General features: G+C 59.8%; 4 protein-coding genes across 7 annotated transcripts; 3 read left to right on the top strand and 1 right to left on the bottom strand.

The window, feature by feature from the left end:
• Positions 1-53: 53 nt before the first annotated feature.
• SP2 (Sp2 transcription factor) lies at positions 54-9,740 on the top strand. 2 transcript variants are annotated; one of them, XM_085210997.1, is made up of 7 exons: positions 54-202; positions 3,026-3,101; positions 3,671-4,624; positions 5,167-5,467; positions 7,476-7,650; positions 7,747-7,940; positions 8,748-9,740. In XM_085210997.1, exons 2-7 carry the CDS (start codon positions 3,039-3,041, stop codon positions 8,846-8,848), a joined length of 1,788 nt encoding a protein of 595 aa, XP_085067123.1. In that variant the 5' UTR covers positions 54-202; positions 3,026-3,038; the 3' UTR covers positions 8,849-9,740. The 2 variants fall into 2 exon arrangements, with proteins under 2 accessions (XP_085067123.1, XP_085067124.1); XM_085210998.1 differs by having other exon boundaries at positions 146-212.
• A 415-nt stretch (positions 9,741-10,155) lies between these two features.
• PNPO (pyridoxamine 5'-phosphate oxidase) lies at positions 10,156-12,438 on the top strand. Of its 2 annotated transcripts, XM_085211000.1 has the most exons (7): positions 10,157-10,312; positions 10,387-10,511; positions 10,584-10,683; positions 10,791-10,844; positions 11,381-11,509; positions 11,592-11,662; positions 11,739-12,438. In XM_085211000.1, the coding sequence occupies exons 1-7, from the start codon at positions 10,268-10,270 to the stop codon at positions 11,902-11,904; spliced, it is 690 nt and encodes a 229-aa protein (XP_085067126.1). In that variant the 5' UTR covers positions 10,157-10,267; the 3' UTR covers positions 11,905-12,438. The 2 variants fall into 2 exon arrangements, with proteins under 2 accessions (XP_085067127.1, XP_085067126.1); XM_085211001.1 differs by lacking the exon at positions 10,791-10,844 and having other exon boundaries at positions 10,156-10,312.
• Positions 12,439-13,570: 1,132 nt separating this feature from the next.
• On the bottom strand, positions 13,571-15,394 carry PRR15L (proline rich 15 like). The gene is made up of 2 exons (XM_010726560.4): positions 15,239-15,394; positions 13,571-14,653 (listed from the first exon to the last, which is right to left on the bottom strand). The coding sequence occupies exon 2, from the start codon at positions 14,638-14,640 to the stop codon at positions 14,350-14,352; it is 291 nt and encodes a 96-aa protein (XP_010724862.1). The 5' UTR covers positions 14,641-14,653; positions 15,239-15,394; the 3' UTR covers positions 13,571-14,349.
• Positions 15,395-16,026: 632 nt separating this feature from the next.
• CDK5RAP3 (CDK5 regulatory subunit associated protein 3) lies at positions 16,027-18,979 on the top strand. 2 transcript variants are annotated; one of them, XM_010726559.4, is made up of 14 exons: positions 16,032-16,132; positions 16,203-16,260; positions 16,347-16,478; positions 16,570-16,670; positions 16,738-16,786; positions 16,875-17,053; positions 17,200-17,336; positions 17,440-17,584; positions 17,679-17,801; positions 17,909-17,981; positions 18,069-18,157; positions 18,256-18,461; positions 18,557-18,728; positions 18,804-18,979. In XM_010726559.4, the coding sequence occupies exons 1-14, from the start codon at positions 16,127-16,129 to the stop codon at positions 18,867-18,869; spliced, it is 1,536 nt and encodes a 511-aa protein (XP_010724861.1). In that variant the 5' UTR covers positions 16,032-16,126; the 3' UTR covers positions 18,870-18,979. The 2 variants fall into 2 exon arrangements, with proteins under 2 accessions (XP_085067125.1, XP_010724861.1); XM_085210999.1 differs by lacking the exon at positions 16,203-16,260 and having other exon boundaries at positions 16,027-16,132.
• Positions 18,980-19,105: the final 126 nt, after the last annotated feature.

Below are 19,105 nucleotides of genomic sequence, written 5' to 3'. Positions count from 1 at the left end.
TCCATCACCGCGTCCCATTGCTCGGCGGAATTGCCGATCAAGAAGTCGACGCTAGCTGATTGGTTAGAGTCCGCGAGCCGGGCGGAGATTGGGCAGGAGGCCGCCGAGAGGGCGGGTCGCGCAGGGCGGTGCCCGAACAGCCCCTCAGGAGGAAGATGGCGCCGTGAGGGGGTCGGAGCCGCCGCCGCCGCCGTCCCGGCCGGTCTGTGCGGGTCCGAGGCGGGGCCGGGCGCGGCGGGGCGGGGGTTGTCGTGCGGGGGGAGCGGCGGAGCCGGCACGGTCGGGTCAGGAAGGGGAACGCGGCCTCCTCGGCCCGCCCAAGCCTTGCGCTGAGCGGGCGGGCGGCGCTTCCGGGGCCCGGGTGGGGGCGGGCCCGGCGCCTCGTCCCGCCTCCCCGGGGAGAACCGCCGCTACGGCCGGGCGGGGGGGGTGGTGGCGGGGAGGTGGATCCCGGTACGTGGCGGGGCGGGGGCTGCGCGGTTGGAGCCCCGAGGCGTCTCTCGGGGAGAGCTGCGCTTCGCCCCGCTCCGTGTCCCGGGGGTGGGCCGGGATGGGAAAACACGGAGCTGGTGGGGCATAGCGGGATAAGGCCGGGATAAAGCCGGGCAGCGCTCGGTCTGTGCCTGTCAAGAGAAGACGAAGTGATTCCTCGGAAGACCTGGCTGCTTTGCGAATGAGCTGCCCGATTTCCCGCCGTTAGGTGTGAATTCCCAATGCTTGAGCTCAGTGCTCCGCTCACAGCTGTGCTGTGTGTGCAGAAGGGGCCGGGGGTCCCTTTTTCCCCGTGGCTGTGCTTCCCTGGGTGGCTCTGAGTGCTGGTGGCACGCTGAGGTCTTTGAGGGGCCTCTGAGTTCATCTTCGTGCTCCAGGAGCTGCTTAAAAACACTGCAGTGAGTTGATGGGCTCTGTCCTGTTGGCCTTAACCAAGTACAGAAAGTTAGGCTCGTGTTTTCTTCCCCGAAAGAAGACCATTACACAGCGCTGTGCATCAGCTTACAGCTGCCCAGGCTGTCAGCGCCCATCTCTGAGCGCAGCACTGATTTCTGTGCATCCATCAGCAGGACAGGAGGGGCATTTGGGGAGCAGGGAAAGCCTGGATGGCAGATTGTGTGCCCTGCGTGCCTGCAAAGCGGAGCGGTGCTTCCTCTATCAGAGCAGGGCTGTTACACCAGTTAATTAAAGATAAGGCTATCGTGATAAGGCTTGAAATTGCTATCTTAAGCCACACACAGCGTCCCCAGAGGGTGCAGGAGCTGCTGTGTGACTGTGTGCAGGTGCCAGCTTTCCTGTCCCAGCACTGCAGGGCTGTGCATTGCTGGCCAAGGAGCTGGGCTTGTCGTGGATGGGGTGCAAAAACCATTTCTCCTCTCTGCATCTCTGGAAGAACATTAAAGATAACGGCACAGTTTCCAAACTAAATTGGTTTTTGTACAGGAGCGAACACACCAGATGTACTGTTTCCATTGTTTGGAGATGGTTTCCGTATAAAACTGTACTTGTGACAAGCAGAGGGAACGGGAGAGTGGCTAGAAAAAAAGGACTTTTATGAACTGGTGCTCTTCAGTTGCCTCAGTGGAAAGTATTCTCCTGTTTGAGGCTTTCCTGGGGATGTCAGGATAGCAAACAGGGCCTGGAATTCTCCATGGGATGTGAATGCGTGCCCAACTTGGAGCAAATGTCAGCTTTGTGATGCATTCTGGCGAGGAGGAACCCTGGGTGAACACGTGGGCAGCTGAGCTGCCTGCTGCCAGTGCTGTGTCACAACTTCAGGGTGGGACAGTGTCACTGCAGGACCGAGACACAGGTTGTATAAGGAGGAAACTTCTCCCCCCCCATCATCACTGATGTTTATTTGTACGGGCTAATGGCATCTCTCTGATGTCTCTCTCCAGCCAGCTCAGCTTGCTCTTGTTTGTAGTCAGGGCTGCTAATCCTCAGCAGTGCCCTAGTTCTGCAGAAAGGAAGGGTGCAGCCTTTGGGCTTGGGCAGCTGTGCAAGCTCCTGGCTTTCCAGGAAGAACGCATCCTTTTCTCTGGCTGTGAGCACCCAATGCCTTCACCTTTGCTTGAGAGAGGCTCTGGAGTGTGGATTTTTCTCTTTCAACACTTCTCTGCCTCGACAAGCTGTGAAACAACCCGTGTCTGATTTTCTTGCACTGTGCCATCCATTCAGTCCTGCTCAGCCCCACATCTCACCTGCGTGGGATCCACCAGCACCCTGCCACTGCTCCCTCCCAGTCCCTGCTGAGCAGCAGAAAGCCACTTGCAGTGCTTACACAACTTGTTTTGTCTGGCACCGTGCATCATGAGCTGTGCAGGGCCTCGTGTCTCCCTTTCAGTGTGGCCCTGCCATTGCATCTCATTGCTCCTGCAGTCTGGGTGTCTTTGTGCGTAACCCCAGCATGGCTGCAGCTCAGAGATGCCCTACATAAATCCCAAGCACTTGTGTTCCTCAGCTGGCCATAATTCCCTGTTGAAGTCAGGACATCGTCAGCAGTGGTAATAAAAGAAATTCGAGCTTGGACAAGTTTTCCCTGGCACCTTCTTTAGGCAAATACTATTAAACTATTGAACCATTCAGTGGCTGCTGGATGGGGTTGAGCGGGAGATTTGCCAAAGGATGTTTTGTGGATGAAACCTTTCTCGTCTAGAAGAAAAGATGTAACAAATGGTGAGGATTTAGGAGTCTGTGCCCATGCTGCTGTGCCCTCCTGGCTCTCCTGTGGCTTTTCTCAGCTTCCTCAGGTCCAGCTGCCAGCCAGCGCCAGCAGCCCTGCTCTTCCCCCAAATGACCTTTTAATTACATAATGACTTGCAAACATTCAGCACCAACAACATACCGAAATAATTGAAACAATGTTTTTCCAGCCTGGAAAACATGAGTCTGTATCTCTAGCCCCTTATTCAGCTCCAGCTGAAGGCACACAAGGTTCCGCATCTTGGGTGATGCTGGGAGAGCCCCAAATGTTGATGGTCTCAGCTCTCACTGCTGACCTCACTCCTGTCTTTCTGCTTCCTCCTTGCAGATCGAGCGACAGCATGGCTGCGACTGCTGCCGTCAGCCCCAGCGAATACCTGCAGCCAGCTGCCTCCACTGCCCAGGTGAGTGCAGGTGGTGTGAGCTCCTGCTGGACCAGGGGCAGTGCCCCAGGTGTGGGCCTGCAGGCAGCGTGCCCCACAGGAGGAGCTCTGCTTGCAAGACAGGCTGGGGAGCTGCATTCTGGACATGTTCCCAGCTCCAGTGCTCACTCCTGGCAGTGCTGTTGCTCCTAGCAGTGTTCTGTTTTCCTTAAGGACCTCTTGGGTCGTGTTAGCAGCTGATTTCACAAGGTGGTCTTGGGATTAAAACCATGTGAAACACTCCGGGGTGTGTGTAATGGGTGTGAGTAGCAGCAGACTTGAAGGGCGTCTGCAGCTTTATGGAGGTTGTAAGAACATAGACACGGGATTAAAAGGCAGCCAGCATCCTGATGGCTAAAAGTAGTGTGACTAGGGCGAGCTAAAGGCACACGTGATACGCTAATTAAGCAGCTCACTTAATAAGCAGTGTTTAATTGGCAAGGACTGAGTTACTTTCGATAGCATGTACCCTCTCCCTCTCTAACTCAGTCTCAGTCCTGTTTGGCTTAAGACCCTGTCTCTAACATGCCTGTCTCCTTCCTGGTTCCCAGGACTCCCAGCCGTCTCCGCTCGCCCTCCTCGCAGCAACATGTAGCAAAATTGGTCCCCCAGCAGTGGAAGCCGCCGTGACTCCTCCTGCCCCTCCTCAGCCAACGCCTCGCAAACTTGTCCCCATCAAACCTGCTCCTCTCCCTCTGGGCTCTGGTAAGAACAGCTTCGGGATCCTGTCGTCGAAAGGGAATCTCTTCCAGATCCAGGGCTCCCAGGTTGGCACCTCCTACCCCGGGGGGCAGCTGGTTTTTGCCATTCAGAACCCAACTGTCATCAGCAAAGGGACTCGCTCGTCTGCAAACATCCAGTACCAGACGGTGCCCCAGATCCAGGCTGCAGGGGGACAGACCATCCAAGTCCAGCCCAACCTCACCAACCAGATCCAAATTATTCCAGGCACAAATCAGGCCATTCTCACCCCATCCTCATCCTCTCACAAGCCCGTGCCCATCAAGCCAGCACCGGCACAGAAGAGTGGAGCTTCACCGGTGCAGGGCTCAAGCAACGTGGTCAAGTTAACCGGTGGCAGCAACGTGACTCTCACCCTGCCTGTGAACAACCTGGTGAACGCTGCAGAGTCAAGCACGCAGGCTCAGGTCATTGCAGAGAGCCCCTCAAAGCCTGGCAAAAAGACTCGAAAGAAAGCCATGTCACCCAGCCAGCCCTCCACCGTGGCTGTGGCTGAGCAGGTGGAGACGGTGTTGATAGAGACGACGGCGGAGAACATCATCCAGGCAGGGAACAACCTGCTGATCGTGCAGAGCCCAGGCTCTGGCCAGCCTGCCGTGGTGCAGCAGGTGCAGGTGGTGCAGCCCAAGCAGGAGTCACAGGTGGTGCAGATCCCACAGCAGGCCCTGCGTGTGGTCCAGGCTGCCTCAGCCACGCTCCCCACCGTCCCCCAGAAGTCCTCCCAGAACATCCAGATCCAGACGACAGAGTCCACTCCTACGCAGGTACATCATCTGCTGTGATGTCCCTCTGCCCTGGTTCTATTCCAAGCCCTTCCTCGGGCTTTAAAAAGCTGAAGAGTTTTGTGAGACACATCCCCAGATTGGCATCAGGTTCAGGCGTGGATTCTCTGATGCCCAAGAAGGGTTGGGAGTGCAGCCGCTCTCTCACTGGGGCTTTAATAAGCCTCTCCCTGGCTGCTTCCTTTCACAGGACTTTTAGGAGCACCATGTCTTTGAAAACTGCTGTGCTTTCAGCTCAGGCTGGAGTTATCCTGCCTGTCAGAAGTTTGGGGAGGTGGGAGAGCAGGCTCACAGGCAGCAGGACTGTTGCTGGTGTTACCTTTGGAAACGAGGCTGCAAAGCCAAAGCAGCCCTCTGCTGTTGTGCGAGGCCAAAACCAGTCTGCAGGAGGCCCAGTGTCTTTAGAGGCGTGGGCAGCTTTTCTGTGGCTTCCTGCAGGCCCACATTTCTGGATTTCTGAGTGGAGATTGCCCTTCCCTGCTGGGCTTCAACCAATCTCATTCTTTTTCTCTCCCTCCCGTCAGGTCTATTTCAAAACACCATCGGGTGAACTGCAAACAGTGCTGCTCCAGGAAGCCCCGGCCGTGACGGTGGCTCCATCCAGCACCTCCTGCAGCAGCCCCGTGTCCCGCAACTCTGGCACAGCATCCAGCAGCAAGAAACCAACCGCACGCAAGGAGCGTCCGCTGCCAAAGATCGCGCCTGCCGGAGGAGTCATCAGCTTGAGTGCAGCCCAGCTGGCAGCTGCAGCACAGGCCATGCAGACCATCAACATCAACGGAGTGCAGGTCCAGGGTGTGCCTGTCACCATCACCAATGCTGGAGGTGGGCTGCGTGCTGCGCCGCGGCGGGCAGGAGGGACAGCGGGGTGCAGATGTGGAGGACAGACGGCCCCCTCTAGCAGTGCTCTCTGCAGCTGGGATGTGGCAGCTTTGTAAACAGAACCCTTGTATCCTGAGGCTGAATGTTGCTGGGTGTTAGATGTCAACAGCTTCTCTAGCTCTCTTCGCTGCAGGAGGCTCTGTGTGTTTCATAGGGTGGCTCTTTGGCTGCTCTGCTGGTTGGCTGCGTCGGGGACAGCAGTTAGCACAGACCTGCAGTGTTGTGCTGAGCTGCAGGATGTGGAATCATAGCACGGTTTGGGTTGGAAGGGACTTTAAAGATCATCAGTTCCAAATCCCCTGCTGTGGAATGGTTGCCTCCCACCAGACCAGGCTGCCCAGGGCCCTATCCAGCCTAGCCTTGAGCACCTCCGGGAATGGAGCGTCCACACACAGTGGCAGTGTGCCAGGGCTTTACTGCCCTCTGAGTGAAAAATTTACCTTGATATGTCTGCTTTGGGGCCCTGAGTGACTCTGTTTTCTTCTGCGTGCTGTGCAGGGGCAGTGAGCTGCACCCAGGGATGAGTTTGTGTCATCAGGAGGCACCTCTCCTTGCACCTGCCATGCTGCCGGGCGAGGATGCTGCTGCTTGCACCGCCCATAGCCAAACCAGGAGAGGTGCCTTCACGCATGCAGGCTGTGTCATGAGGCACTGCCACTCCCTCAGAGCCAGCCCAGCTCCTCTGTGGAACAAGTGTCTGTCTTAAACTGAAAATAACCAGACACAGCCCCGGGCCTGTGAGCCACAGACAGCACCGGCGCACTTCAGTCTCCCATTGCCTGCCAGGAGCTGCACGTCCCCATGGCAGCTCCGTCCTCCCTGTGCTGGCAAATTGTCCCCAGCCCAGAGCTGGCAGCTGCAGGGAGCTGAGGGGAGGAAGTTAGGTCTGAGGGAAGTTTATCTGCTTTGTGATCCAGAAAGACCTGCTGACGTTCGGTGGTTTCTCTCCCAGCAAGAACCAGCAGGAGTCCGACTGGGTTTTGCAGTCAGAAGCTGTTCTTTCTTGCTCGACTAAACGATGTCAGCATAAAACATGGTCCAGTGTGGTTTAGTACTCCGCAGTGGACCGCTGTCATCACTGGGGTAGCTTTTAAGGGGGTTTTTAATTGCTGCTTTGTGTTGAGTGTCAGGAGATGGCACAGGCAGATATTGCTGCTGTCTGCGCCGCTCCCCGCACTGTGCCACAAGGTTGGCCGGGCCGTGCTGAGCCCTGGCTGTGAGGGGACCGGTAGGACCTGCTGGTTCCACGAGTGGAGGCTGAGCCTGGTTTTCTCAAGGACGAGAAGGGCCTGTGTGTATCGCCGCGCTGTCAGAGAGCTGCCCTCACCCTAGGCTTAGCACTTCTCCTCCCAGTGTTGCACTGACACCTTCGCTCTGCCCGCATCCCCTCTGTGCAATCACCTCCTCTTTGCTCATCCATCAGATCCCACTCTTCTCCTCCTCCTTCTCCTTGCCTGCTGCCCCCAGAGCTTGCTGACGCTGACCCCGTCTTCTTCTTTCCAGCCCCCATCACGGCTGCCCGGGTGCTGTGCAGGGCCCAGGCTGCCACCTCCGTGAGTGCCTGAGCGTGGAGCGGCCCTTAGGGTCCGGGGTAAGTCCCGTTTTTTTGGTCAATATATTGCACGTTTTTTCAAAGTTTCTTTTTTGTTTCCTCTTTGGTCATTTCCCCACCCCGAAGGGTCAAACCAAAAACTTTGAAAAACCGCACAGTATATTCAGAAAAAAGGGACTTACCAGCCCCAGGTGGGGCCAGCATGTAGCAGCGGGGCTGTGGCAATGCTGCATGTGGGGCTGGGGTGCCCAGCTGGGGTCCGTCCCATTCCACACGCGTGGTCTTTCCCCCGGCCAGCCTCTTCCACAGGGCTTCAGTGCACGCAGCATGGAGACACTCTCAGCCCCTCGGACACGGGGGCTCGCAGGGCAGAACCTGACTCCCCGTTTCCCTCCCCAGGCCAGCAGCAGCTGACTGTGCAGAACGTCTCTGGCAACAATCTGACCATCAGTGGCCTGAGCCCAACCCAGATCCAGCTCCAGATGGAGCAAGCGCTGGCCGGGGAGATGCAGCCGGGAGAAAAGCGACGGCGGATGGCGTGCACCTGCCCCAACTGCAAGGATGGGGAGAAGAGGTGAGCGGTGTGCCGAGGGGAGGGGGGTCAGCTGGGGGGGAGGGGGTTTTGTGCCCATTGCAGGGCTGACACCTGCCCCGTTGCATTCCTCACCAGGCCGGGGGACCAAGGGAAGAAGAAGCACATCTGCCACATCCCCGAATGCGGGCGGACCTTCCGCAAGACCTCGCTGCTGCGTGCTCACGTGCGCCTGCACACGGGTGAACGTCCTTTTGTCTGCAACTGGGTGTTCTGTGGGAAGCGCTTCACACGCAGCGATGAGCTGCAGCGGCACGCGCGCACACACACAGGTCTGTGGCCCTGCATGCACCCCTCTCACTCCCAGGGCAGCCCTCAAATCGTAGCCCATGCTCTGTGAGGGCTGGGGTGATCTCAGGTTGCCTCTGATTGTCCTTAGGATGTGGTAGAGATACTGGGAAGGGATTGGAATGAGAGCTGTTGGAGAGGGACAAGAAGAGAGCCGCAAAGATGATCAGGGGCCTGGAGCATCTCTCCTGCAGTGACAGGCTGAGAGAACTGGACTTGTTCAGCCTGGAGAAGAGAAAGCTGCAGGGTGACCTAATTGCAGCCTTTCATTACCTAAATGGAGCCTATGAACGGGAGGGGAGTCTTTGAAAGGGTAGATAACACCAGGACAAGGGGAAATGGTTTGAAGTTGAGGGAGGGAAGATTTAGGTTGGATGTCAGGGGGAAGTTGTTTGCTGTGAGAGTGGTGAAGTGCTGGAGCGGCTGCCCAGAGAGGCTGTGGATGCTCCATCCCTGGAGGTGTTCAAGGCCAGATTGGATGGGGAACTGGACAACCTGCTCTAGTATTAAATGTGAGGTTGGTGGCCCTGCCTGTCGCAGGGGGGTTGAAGCTTCACGATCCTTGAGGTCCCTTCCAACCCAAGCCGCTCTATGATTCTTTGAACGCTGTTTTGCTGCCTTTGGGCTCTCAAGGTGACCATGGGGCTGCAAAAGGGACCTGGCACGGGCATCACCACCTCCCTAGGAGGTCCCTGCGGCCGTGACTGGGAGCAGTGGGGACACAGCAGGGCTGTGGGTGTGACAATGTCCCCGAGGTCCCCCAGCCCTGACGGCCGCTGCTCTCCCCGCAGGCGACAAGAGATTCGAGTGCGCGCAGTGCCAGAAGCGCTTCATGCGGAGCGACCACCTGACGAAGCACTATAAAACCCACCTGATCACCAAGAACTTGTAGGGCTGGGAGCCACGTCTTGAACAAATCCCCCCCTTGAGGGATCACGGTGAGGATCCGCCAGGCGCCGACCTGTCACCCCACCGCCCTCACAGCACTCCAGTCTCCCCGGCCGCCCTTTGAGGGCAGCCGTGTCCCCTCCAGCACAGCCCTCGGGGACGTCCTCTGCCACCGTGTGGGCCTCACGCAGAAGCAGCCCTCGCAGAGGGGCCGATCCCCTCGTGGAGCCGTGGGGCAAAGCACCCGGCATGGCCCCGGCACAGCGGGCGTGCAGGGCTTGGCACACCAGGGGCTGCACCCTCCGATGCGGGAGGGCCGAGAACGCCTCCACAGCACATTCCTACTTTATATTTAAAATCTATAAATAGTTATAAATATCTATATAAACCCCTTTGGAAGGTCCCTTTTTTTCTATGGAGATCGTTGCCTTACGCTCCCCGTTCCCAAATTACCAACACTGTGTATGGTGAGTGCTTTTTTTCCCATCTTTATTTAATTACTCCCTCCTCAGACCTGTCCTCCTCCTCTCCCATTTCTTTTCCCCCTTTCTGCCCCTTTTTTCCCTCTTTCTGCCCCTTTTTTCCCCATTTCTCTCCTTTTTCCCCCCTCTCCTGCGTTTCTTTTCCAGCAATGAAGGTTTCTTTCACTCTGATTTCTTTCTCACTCCTTTCTGTTTCCAAGTGACGTGGCGTTTCCCTTTCAATCTTGGGACTTTAATCTCCTTTATGTGCTCCCCCCCACCCCGACTGTGTATAGTGTACATTGTATCATAGATTATATTGCTTTTGTGTTTACTGCGTTTAAAAGAAAAACAAAACAAAACAAAACATATGGCTTGTTATTTTTGAGCTTTTAAATTAAAACAGATCCACTTTATTTTTTAGTTGTAACTGCCCACGGTTGTTTTCTGGATTGTGACAGATCTGTTCTAATTACCTGTAACCGGTTGGCCGATGTGGAGGCAGCCGGGAGCTTTTCTTGCTCAATAAATTTGGTCGCCAGAGGCAAACCCCGCTCCGCCCGGCTCCTTTCCCCGCCTCGATCCCCCCCCGCTGCCCCCAGCCCCGCTCCCGGTGCCCCGGTCCTCCCACCGCGTGGGGGCGCTGTGCGCTGCCTGCCCCCAAGCAGGGGTGTAACCGGTAGGCGGTGCCTCCCTCAGCGCGGCATCCTATTGGCTCCCTGATGGGCGGTGAGGCCGGTGGGCGGTGCCCTCGCAGCGCGCCTTCCTATTGGCTCAACGCCTGCGAGAGGGCGGTGAGGCCGGTGGGGCGGGGTCGGCCGCAACGCCGCTTCCTATTGGTTCCCTGATGGGCGGTGCCGCCCCGCAGCGCGGCTCTCTATTGGCTGATCTGCGGGGGCGGGGATATAGCGGAGCGCGGGGTTCGGCGGTGCGTGGTTTGGCGCCGCTCCGCTGCCGTCGCCATGGACCTGGGGCCGCTGAGGATGGGCTACCGCGGGGACGAGGAGGTGCGGGGCGGCGGGGGGCGGCGAGGCCTCGGCACGGGGGTCCCCCGACCCTCACGTCGCCCCGGTGCCCGCAGGCCTTCGAGGAGCGGCACCTGGCCTCCCGGCACCCCATCGAGCAGTTCGCGGCTTGGTTCGCGGAGGCGGCGCGGTGCCCGGCGGTGGGCGAGGCCAATGCCATGTGCCTGGCCACGTGCGGCAGGTGAGTGCCGGGCTGGGGGCGTGGGGGGGGCCGTGCCGCCAGGCCTTGACCGCCCCCTGCCCGCTATCGCAGGGACGGGAGGCCCTCGGCCCGTATGGTGCTGCTGAAGGGCTTCGGGCGCGACGGGTTCCGCTTCTTCACCAACTACGAGAGCCGCAAAGGGAGGGAGCTGGTGAGCGCCGGGCTGCGGGGCTGCGAGCGGGGATCCCGCGGGGCTGTTCCCGGAGCTGCGTGGCCGCTGACGGCTCTCTCCTGTCCCTCCCCCCCTCCACGTTTCAGGATGCCAACCCCTTCGCTTCTGTTGTCTTCTATTGGGAGCCCCTCCACCGGCAGGTGTGTGCGTGGTGTGGGGTGAGGTCGCGTCTCCTCCCCCCGCCCCCCGGGGCTCTGTGGGATTTTTTTGGTGCTTTCAGGTTCGGATTTGGCTGCTTGTTCTTCCTTCCTGCTGCGAGGGGCAGGCCCTGTGCAAAGGGAGCTGTAAGGAAGGAGGGAACAGATGCTGTAGCAGGGTCAGCTGGGATAGGACAGTTTCAAACTGAAAGTGGAGATATAGACTGAATGTAAGGAAAAGGTCTTTTACAGTAAGGGCGGTGAGGTACAGCTTGCCCAGAGGGGATGCTCCATCCTTGGAGAGCTTCAAGGTCAGACTGGATGAGGCTCTGAGCTCCCTGCCTGAGCTGTAGGTGTCCCTGTTCATTACAGCATTGGATTAGATGACCTTTAAAGGTCCTTTCTAACTCAGCAACTCCATGAGTCCTAACAACGCAGAGCCCAGACTAGGTATGGGATGAGGAGGTCTGCGTGTCAAGGGCTTTGGTGGCTGTTGGGCCCCCAAGCAGCTGGTGCTCACCTCTCCCTGCCTTGCACAGGTACGGATTGAGGGCTCAGTGAAGCGGCTGTCAGAGGAGGAATCGGAGCAGTACTTCCACTCCCGCCCTAAGGGCAGCCAGATTGGGGCAGTTGTCAGCCAACAGAGCACCGTCATCCCAGACAGAGAGGTGAGCAGGGAGGTGGGACCAGCAGGGCTCCCCCAGCCGCCACGATCCTGCCCTGATTTCAACACCTTCCCTTTCCCTGCAGTATTTGAGGAAGAAGAACGCAGAACTGGAGGAGCAGTACCGGGACACAACAGTGCCAAAGCCAGCTTACTGGTGAGCCACGCCGGTAGAGAACCGTGGTTCCATCACACCCTGCATTGCCCCCTCACCACCTGCATTTCTCTCCCAGGGGAGGCTACATCCTGCAGCCAGAGGTGATGGAATTCTGGCAGGGCCAAACCAACCGCCTGCACGACCGCATCGTCTTTCGGCGCCCACGGGACAGCGCGGCCCCCCTGGGACAAATGACACATCAGGGTGAGGATGGCTGGGTGTTCGAGCGCCTTTCCCCATGAAGCTGCATGCTCCTGGCTGCACTCACCTGATTGGCAGAGTTCCCTGTGCCAAATCCCCCGTGTCTCCCCTTGCTGTGTCCTGAGGACAGCCTCGCTCTGCCCTTCCATGGTGGTGCTGGGGGGCTCAGTTCAGCCCCAGAGAACCCAGATCCCGTTGTGCTCACAGCTGGCAGACAGGTCGGTCCCACAGACCCCTGCTTCCCCCTGCCAGCGTGTGAGTAGCAATTGCCCTTGGGACTGGTGGTGTTAATTAATCACGTGAATGATTGTGGAAAGGCACTGGTGAATCCCCTGCCCTCATCCTGCCCTGCTGCTGGGACCAGTCATGCCTTGTGTTTTAGCTAGAATCATGCCTTTTGCTCGGTCGGTGCAATAACTTCTTTAATTGTGGCTCTGATGTGATGTTGCTGTGAGTGTTCCTGGATGGCTGTGTGTTCCATCTCTGTGGAGCTATAGGACCCCAATCCTCACCCCATCTGTACCAGCACCACTCCCTGCCTGTACATGGAAACAATAAAGTCTGATCAGAGCGGAGCTGTGCAGTTTGGGTTAATGTTTACCCAGCAGAGCTGGGCTTGGCTGCTCTTCCCAGCAGAGGGTGCTGCTGGCTCAGCCACTGCTGCTTCTGCTCTTGGGCCACTTCCCAGTGAAACCAGGCCCTGATAACCTTCGCCCTTTCCCAGCTCCATGCGTTTGTGCGCTCAGCCTGCGGCTCTCGGGGCAGCAGGGGGGTCTCAGCCACAGCAGGTGGAGCAGGAGGGGTCCCCACGTGGCTCAGGTCCGCCTACATCCTCGCGCTGTGGTGCTGGAGCTGGGAACCCCTTGGGACTGAGCACAGCCTCGCAGTGGGAGGTGGCAGCAGGGAGCAGTGGGCTGAGCCAGGTGGCTGCGTCACACCTCTCCAAAGTGCTCACCTGCCCCTCTGCCCCCATCACACTGAGTCACGCAGTCACCTTGGTCCTTCCCTGTGTTCATCCCTGGCTGAGTGCTGCCGTGGTGCTCAGCAGTATAGGGTGGGGTGGTCATTGGGTGTCCCACCGTGGGGCTGGGGGCTCTGCTGGAGCCAGTTCTGCTCTGTGGGTGACCCTGGGTGATGAGCACAGCTGCTTCTACCCCCACTCTGTGTGTCCCCATGGTGCTGGAGCCCAGACACTGCTGCGATGGGCGTCACCCCACTGCCCCCCTTCCTCTTTTCCCTTCTGGGCAGGAACCTTGCAGCACTGCCAGCATAGGACAAAGAGCACCTTGTGAACCCACGTCTTCAGTGTGCAAACAGCCAGGGCGGGGGCTGCTGAGAAGCATTGGCAAAGGCTTTGTGCCATGGAAGTGGGGTTTGGGTCCTGGCACTTGGCACAGTTCAGCTTTTACAGTTGCTAAAGACCTGTTGCTTTTCCTGGTGAGTTCAGGACGCTCTGTGGGCAGGGCAAGCTCCCCGTGCAGCCATCCTGGCACCAAGAGGCAGCCCCAGCACGGTGTGATGCCAGGCTGTAGGTGCTCCTGTTGGGGTGTGTTTTTGCTGCAGTGGGGCTGGGGGTTCCCTGTGTGCCATGAGCTCCACTCACAGCAGAGCCAGAGCTGCACGGGGAGCTCGGAACTGAGCCCTGGTGCTGCCCCAGTCCCTGCAGCTCCCTGGGACTGCCACACACAGCCACCACGCTACGCTCCCTTTGTTCCCAGACCTGCTTTATTCCCAAAGAACAGTTGGAAGACTTCACGAAAGGCTCAGCTTCCATAATAAAAAATAAGAACAGCAAAAAGAGAGAGGCTGTGAGCTCGGCTCCCTCGCCACGGTCTGTGAGCAGCTCTCCCCTTCCGGGAGCAAAGAGCAATTCCTGGTCCTGGGTAGGAACACAGCTCCTGCTGGGAAACCTGGAGCCCGCCCAGGTCCCAATGGTCTCCTCAGCAGTGGCCCATCCTTCAGCCAGGGTTGGCTGCATCCAGCAGTGCAAAGATCAGCGCAGAGGGCCGCGCAGCTCCTCAGGCTTTGGGGATGAGCAGGGCTTTGTCCTGGCGTCGCTTCTGTGTTTGCTCAGGGCAGCAAACAGCGAAGGGGCTCCAGTGGTCCTGCAGCCAAACTGAGCCCCGAGTGCTTTGTCCTGGGCTGCCCCGTCCCAGCAGGACTCAGCCCAGTGCTGCTCATGGGTGCCTCACAGCACAGAGAGGGGACGCACGGCGTTGGGGCTGTGCCCTGCAGCACTCCCTGCCCCATCCATCCCCTCTTTGTCACTGAGTGAGCCAGCAGCCAGCGCCCACTGGGGCTGCATTTAAATAGGATTCTTGCTTTTTCCTTAAATAAAGTCCTATCTGAGTCTGTTTTCCTAACAAAGTGCCATTGGGGGGGGTGCAGCACTGAGCCCCCCAGCTCCGTCGTGTCAAGGGATCCCAATGGGGCAGCACTGGGGTTCATGGGGGGGCAGGATGGACCCAAGCTGCCCCCTCCCAGCCTCATTTCTCCTCTCGCTCGCTGTCTGCACAGAGCCCAGGGTTCTCAGCCAGCGTGGGCCTGACTTTCTTCTTCTCCTTGAAGCGGCCGGAGTTGGACACCTTGACGTGTTTCCCTTTGGTGCTTTTATCCACGATCTTCTCCAGGCGGGCGGCGAAGTCGGGCGTCCCTTCCTCAGCTGAACCCTCGGGTCCTTCGCCGGCGTGGATGTCGGGGCTGTCATACAGCACCTTGGGCATGGATTTACGCTTCCTCAGGAAGGTCAGCTTCCACCAGCTGTGGCTCTCAGCCATGACTGCGGGGCACCTGGGCGGGAGGCAGCAGCGTTACGGGGCCAGGAAGGGGAACAGGGAAGTGGCGCGGGGCAGTGTGATGGTGCAGCTCAGCCCAGCCTTACGGTTTCCCTCTTTGCAGTGTTGCTGTGGCTGGGGCGAGCACATTGGGAAGGGGATTCCCAGCCCTCCAGGCCCCACCCTGGTGTGGGGACAGCAGCCCTGTGCCCACGCAGTGCCTCCACTGACCCTACAGAATCACAGTATGGCCAAGATTGGAAGGGACCTCAAGGATCACGAATCTCCAACCCCCCTGCCACATGCAACCTCCACATTTAATACCAGACCAGGCTGCCCAGGGCCCCATTCAACCTGGCCTTGAACACCTCCAGGTCCCACAGACCCCGTCCCACATCCCAGCTCTGGCACCCAACACAGCATTGTGCCTCCACTGTTGCTTTCGGGTACCAGGCCAGGGGGAAAGGCAACCACGTCACACAGACCCTGGCAATGGAGACGTGGCCGTGGGAAGCCCCCAGGACAGTTTGCTGTCACCTGGATATGGCCACCTCGGGGCCTCAGCCATCCCGCTCCCACCGACAGCACCGTGATGCCCTACCTGAGCCTCCTGCCCCGCTCAGCGGCCTGGGGGACCCCGGGGACAACGTGGGGCCCCACACCTGCTGCTGCCCCGCTGCTCTGAGTCAAGGTGAACCCGAGAGCAAACCACTCCTGCTTGAGCAAACAGCGGGGCCGGGCCAACGCTGTGCTGAATATTCATGATGGGGAAGTGGTGGCTGAGCCAAGGGGGTGGCACTGGGAAGGACCCCCCCACCCCCCCGTCCCCAGTGTCACGTTGGGTTTGGGAGTGCAATGGGGGATTGGAAGGAAGCGTGGAACCCTCCCAGTGCCCAGCGCAGAGCAGGGTGCCACGCTGTCATCTCTACGGTGTGGGGACACGGGCTATGGGACGCGGCAGGGACAGCACTCATGGGGCTGTGGGATACGAGGACCTCGCACAGACGTGGCTCATAGGGACATCGCAGGGTCACCACTCATGGGAACGTGGCCCGTGGGGACACACGTGGCTCGTGGGGACACTACGGGGAGAGGTAGCGGCCCGTGGAGATGTGGCTGGTGGAGACACACAGCTTGTGGGGACAAGGCCGTCGGGGTCACCTCTTATGGGGACACCGCAAGACACGGCGCAGCCCCACATCGCACCGCGCATGCGCACGCCTCTCCACCCTCGGGTATCAGCTGCATCCCGCCCTCCCGAGCTCCCTGCTCCCATTGGTCGAGCGCCGCTACCTCTCCGCCAATCGAAGGAGCGGCGCGTGGCACTCTCCATCAGCCGCGTGCTCCTGATTGGAAGCGGGGCGGGAGCCACGGAGCATTGAGCGTCTGGATTGGCTGCGCCGTATGGTGCGCGGCGAGGACTGGCTGAGGCGGGGGGGAGGGGCCAGGCGGAGGAAAGCGGAAGCGGCGGCGGCGAACGGCGCGCGGGATGCAGGTGGGTACCGGGACCGGAGCTCAGGGGTCAGAGGTCAGGGGTCAGAGGTCAGGTCTGTTCCCTCCCGCAGGCCTCTCCGCGGGACTACCAGGATGTGCCCATCGACATCCAGACCGGCAAGCTGCTGGGTACGGCAAGCTGCGGGCAGCGCGGCCTCCTCGGCTCCCCGTGCCTCGCAGCTCGGGCCGCTCACCGCCCCCCACCCCCCCCACAGACTGGTTGGTGGACCGGCGGCACTGCGGCCTGCGCTGGCAGGCCCAGGTGAGCGCTGTGCGACAGAAGATCGAGGCTGCACTGCGGGACATGCCCGAGCACGAGGAGATCGCGCAGCTGCTGGCGGGCGCCGGTGAGAGAAACCTGAACGACCCTTCACCCCTCCCCCGGGCGTCAGTTCATCTCCGTGACAGCGTTGTCCCCCCTCTCTCTTCTCTGCGCAGCCATTCACTACTCGCACTGCCTCCGCATCGTGGACATCCTCAGGGGCACCGAAGCCTCCACCAAGAACCTCTTTGGGCGATACTCATCCCAGCGCATGAAGGTGAGCGGGGATGGCTACGGGTGCCCCATGCCTGTGCCCTCCTCACCCTCTGCTTCCCCCTCCCCAGGACTGGCAGGAGATCGTGGCCCTCTATGAGAAGGACAACACCTACCTGGGTACGGCTGCGGGGTGCCCAGGGAGAGGGTAGGATGCAGTGCGCCATAGGGGACCATCACAGCTCCTCACGGCCGTCCCACCCCACAGCTGAGCTCGCTGCCCTCCTGGTGCGTAATGTCACTTATGAGGTCCCTGCACTGCGCAAGCAGATCGCCCGCTGCCAGCAGGCCCAGCAGGACCTGGCCCGCCGTGAGGAGGAGTGCCAGCTGGCAGCTGCTGAGCTGCGGGAGCGCTTCTACACCTCCTGCAAGCAGTACGGCATCACTGTGAGTCCCCTGGTGCTGTTATGGGACCCCGTGTCCTTTTGTATGGGGAGAGTGACCCCACAGCCCCCTGACCACCTCTATAAGCAGTCCTGAAGAAATTTGGCTGTGTGTCTCCCTGCCCCACTGTGTCCCTGCTCCATCTGCAGGGGAGCAATGTGCGCCAGGAACTGCTAGCCTTGGTGCAGGACCTGCCCTCGCTGCTCTCTGAGGTTGGAGCGGGAGTTGGTGCACTTTCTGAGGCCATTGAGCTGTACCAGGCCTGCGTGGAGTTTGTTTGCCAGAGGTGGGTGGGGGGGCACTGATATCTCTGGGGGTCTCCCAACAGCACCCTGGTGGGGAGGGGGACATCACGGCCTCTCCATCTTCTGCTGATGTGTCTATGGCAGCTCAGAAGGGCCCGTGGTGCCCATGCTACGATACGTGGGGAGCAAAGGCAACACAACCGTGTATGAGTGGAGGACGGGGTTTGAGCCAGTGAAGGTGGAGAGGCCAGAGGTGCAGGTGGTGCCGGAGCAGCCAAAGGAGGACACGGTACGGTGCTGCAGTGCCTGGGGCTGTTTGCTGCAGCTGGAAGGGAGCCTGTGTCCTTCAGGTTTCAGAGGTCCCATTGGCCTTTTTGCTGCAGATTGACTGGGGAGACTTCACACTGGAGCCGATTGGTGGGGGTGATGCTGACAACACTGCTGCAGGTGGGGAAGCCCAGGATAATGAGATTGACTGGGGCATCGTGGTAGAGCCAAGCACTCAGGTGAGTGCTGGCTGCTTGCTCCTGGGGTCTGGCCCCATGCCTGGGCTGGGGTCCTGAGGGTGTTGTGGGTTCCCTGCAGTCACCAGCCACCCTCTCTTTCATTGCAGGACAATGGCATTGACTGGGGCGATGGTGAAAGCAATGAGGCACAGATTACGGTGTTGGAGGATGGCTCTGAGGGTGAGCATGGTCACAGGGGGGACAGGTGGGTTCCAGGGTGCGGAGACCGCAGAGTTCCCTTCCCTGCTGACCCCATTCATCCCCCAGAACCCGAGGCAGTTGCCCGTGGCTCCGATGCCCTGACACTGCTGGAGAATGCTGCAACACGGAACCAATTCATTGATGAGCTTATGGAGGTGAGCAGCAGCAGCTCTGAGGCGGCTCAGGCATAGGGAGTGTTTCTGGCTGCCCCTTCCCCCTCCCTCCCCCCCCCACAACGTCCTTTTCCCCACAGCTGGAGCTGTTCCTGGCGCAGCGCCTGGTGGAGATGGAGGAGGAGGCCGATGTCCTGGCTGCCAGCCAGTTCCAGCTGGCCCCCGCTGTCCTGCAGGGCCAGACCAGCACCCGTGTGGGCACACTGCTGGCCAGCACCAGGGCGCTGCTGGACCAGCTGAGCACCCGCCGCATGCAGCATCTCTTCATCATCCTCGCCTCCCCCAGGTCGCCTCACTGGGAAAACATGGGGAACTGGAGGGCTGGGGAGGGCAGATTGGGAGGATCCTGCAGGTGAAGCAGGAGCTGCTCTCCCTGTGCAGGTACGTGGACCGTGTGAGCGAGATGCTGCAGCAGAAACTGAACCAAGCAGAGCTGCTGCTGGCCAAGCGGGAGGCACTGAGCCGGAAGCGGCAGGAGGCTCTGACAGAGCAGGGTGTGCTGGAGCCCAAGCTGGACCGCCTGCAGGAGCGGACCCGGGAGCTGCAGCAGCTGGTGAGTCCAGGCAGGGCTGCCCCTGGCCCCTCCCCTCCTGCACGCCCTCCCCTCACCTTGGGCTTTCTCTTGCAGATCGAAGCTGACATCTCCAAGCGCTACGGTGGGCGCCCGGTGCACCTGATGGGGGTCTCACTGTGAGCTGGAACCTCCAGTGAGGTCCTGCTGTCCCTCAGCCCCCCCCCCTCCCTCAACCATGGCTTCAGCCTGGGGCTGGGCGTTGCTGAATAAAACTGCAGCTGTTCTCCGTGCATCTCTTGTGCTGCATCCACACAGGGGCTCAGTGCTGGGAGGAGAGGAGCCCCCAGCCCAGAGATGACCCCCCCCCCCCCCCCAAGCTGTGCAGCCCTCCCTGTAGCTGGGAGGTGGGGGCGAAG

This window comes from Meleagris gallopavo, chromosome 29 (assembly GCF_905368555.1).
Source record: "Meleagris gallopavo chromosome 29, MGAL_WU_HG_1.1, whole genome shotgun sequence".
Taxonomy (NCBI): Eukaryota; Metazoa; Chordata; class Aves; order Galliformes; family Phasianidae; genus Meleagris; species Meleagris gallopavo.
The sequence above is the reverse complement of the archived record's forward strand: the minus strand, read 5'-3'. Positions and strand labels throughout refer to the sequence as shown.

Excerpts from the sequence above, each read along its gene's own strand:
- SP2 (XM_085210997.1), top strand. The coding sequence starts at position 3,039 with ATGGCTGCGACTGCTGCCGTCAGCCCCAGCGAATACCTGCAGCCAGCT. Across the intron at positions 5,468-7,475 it reads CACCATCACCAATGCTGGAG|GCCAGCAGCAGCTGACTGTG; the intron begins GTGGGCTGCGTG and ends TTCCCTCCCCAG. Across the intron at positions 7,941-8,747 it reads GCACGCGCGCACACACACAG|GCGACAAGAGATTCGAGTGC; the intron begins GTCTGTGGCCCT and ends CTCTCCCCGCAG.
- PRR15L (XM_010726560.4), bottom strand. The coding sequence starts at position 14,640 with ATGGCTGAGAGCCACAGCTGGTGGAAGCTGACCTTCCTGAGGAAGCGT.
- PNPO (XM_085211000.1), top strand. The coding sequence starts at position 10,268 with ATGGACCTGGGGCCGCTGAGGATGGGCTACCGCGGGGACGAGGAG. Across the intron at positions 10,313-10,386 it reads GCTACCGCGGGGACGAGGAG|GCCTTCGAGGAGCGGCACCT; the intron begins GTGCGGGGCGGC and ends CGGTGCCCGCAG. Across the intron at positions 11,663-11,738 it reads GTGCCAAAGCCAGCTTACTG|GGGAGGCTACATCCTGCAGC; the intron begins GTGAGCCACGCC and ends TTTCTCTCCCAG.
- CDK5RAP3 (XM_085210999.1), top strand. The coding sequence starts at position 16,042 with ATGGTGCGCGGCGAGGACTGGCTGAGGCGGGGGGGAGGGGCCAGGCGG. Across the intron at positions 17,054-17,199 it reads GCAAGCAGTACGGCATCACT|GGGAGCAATGTGCGCCAGGA; the intron begins GTGAGTCCCCTG and ends CTCCATCTGCAG. Across the intron at positions 17,982-18,068 it reads GTTGGAGGATGGCTCTGAGG|AACCCGAGGCAGTTGCCCGT; the intron begins GTGAGCATGGTC and ends TTCATCCCCCAG.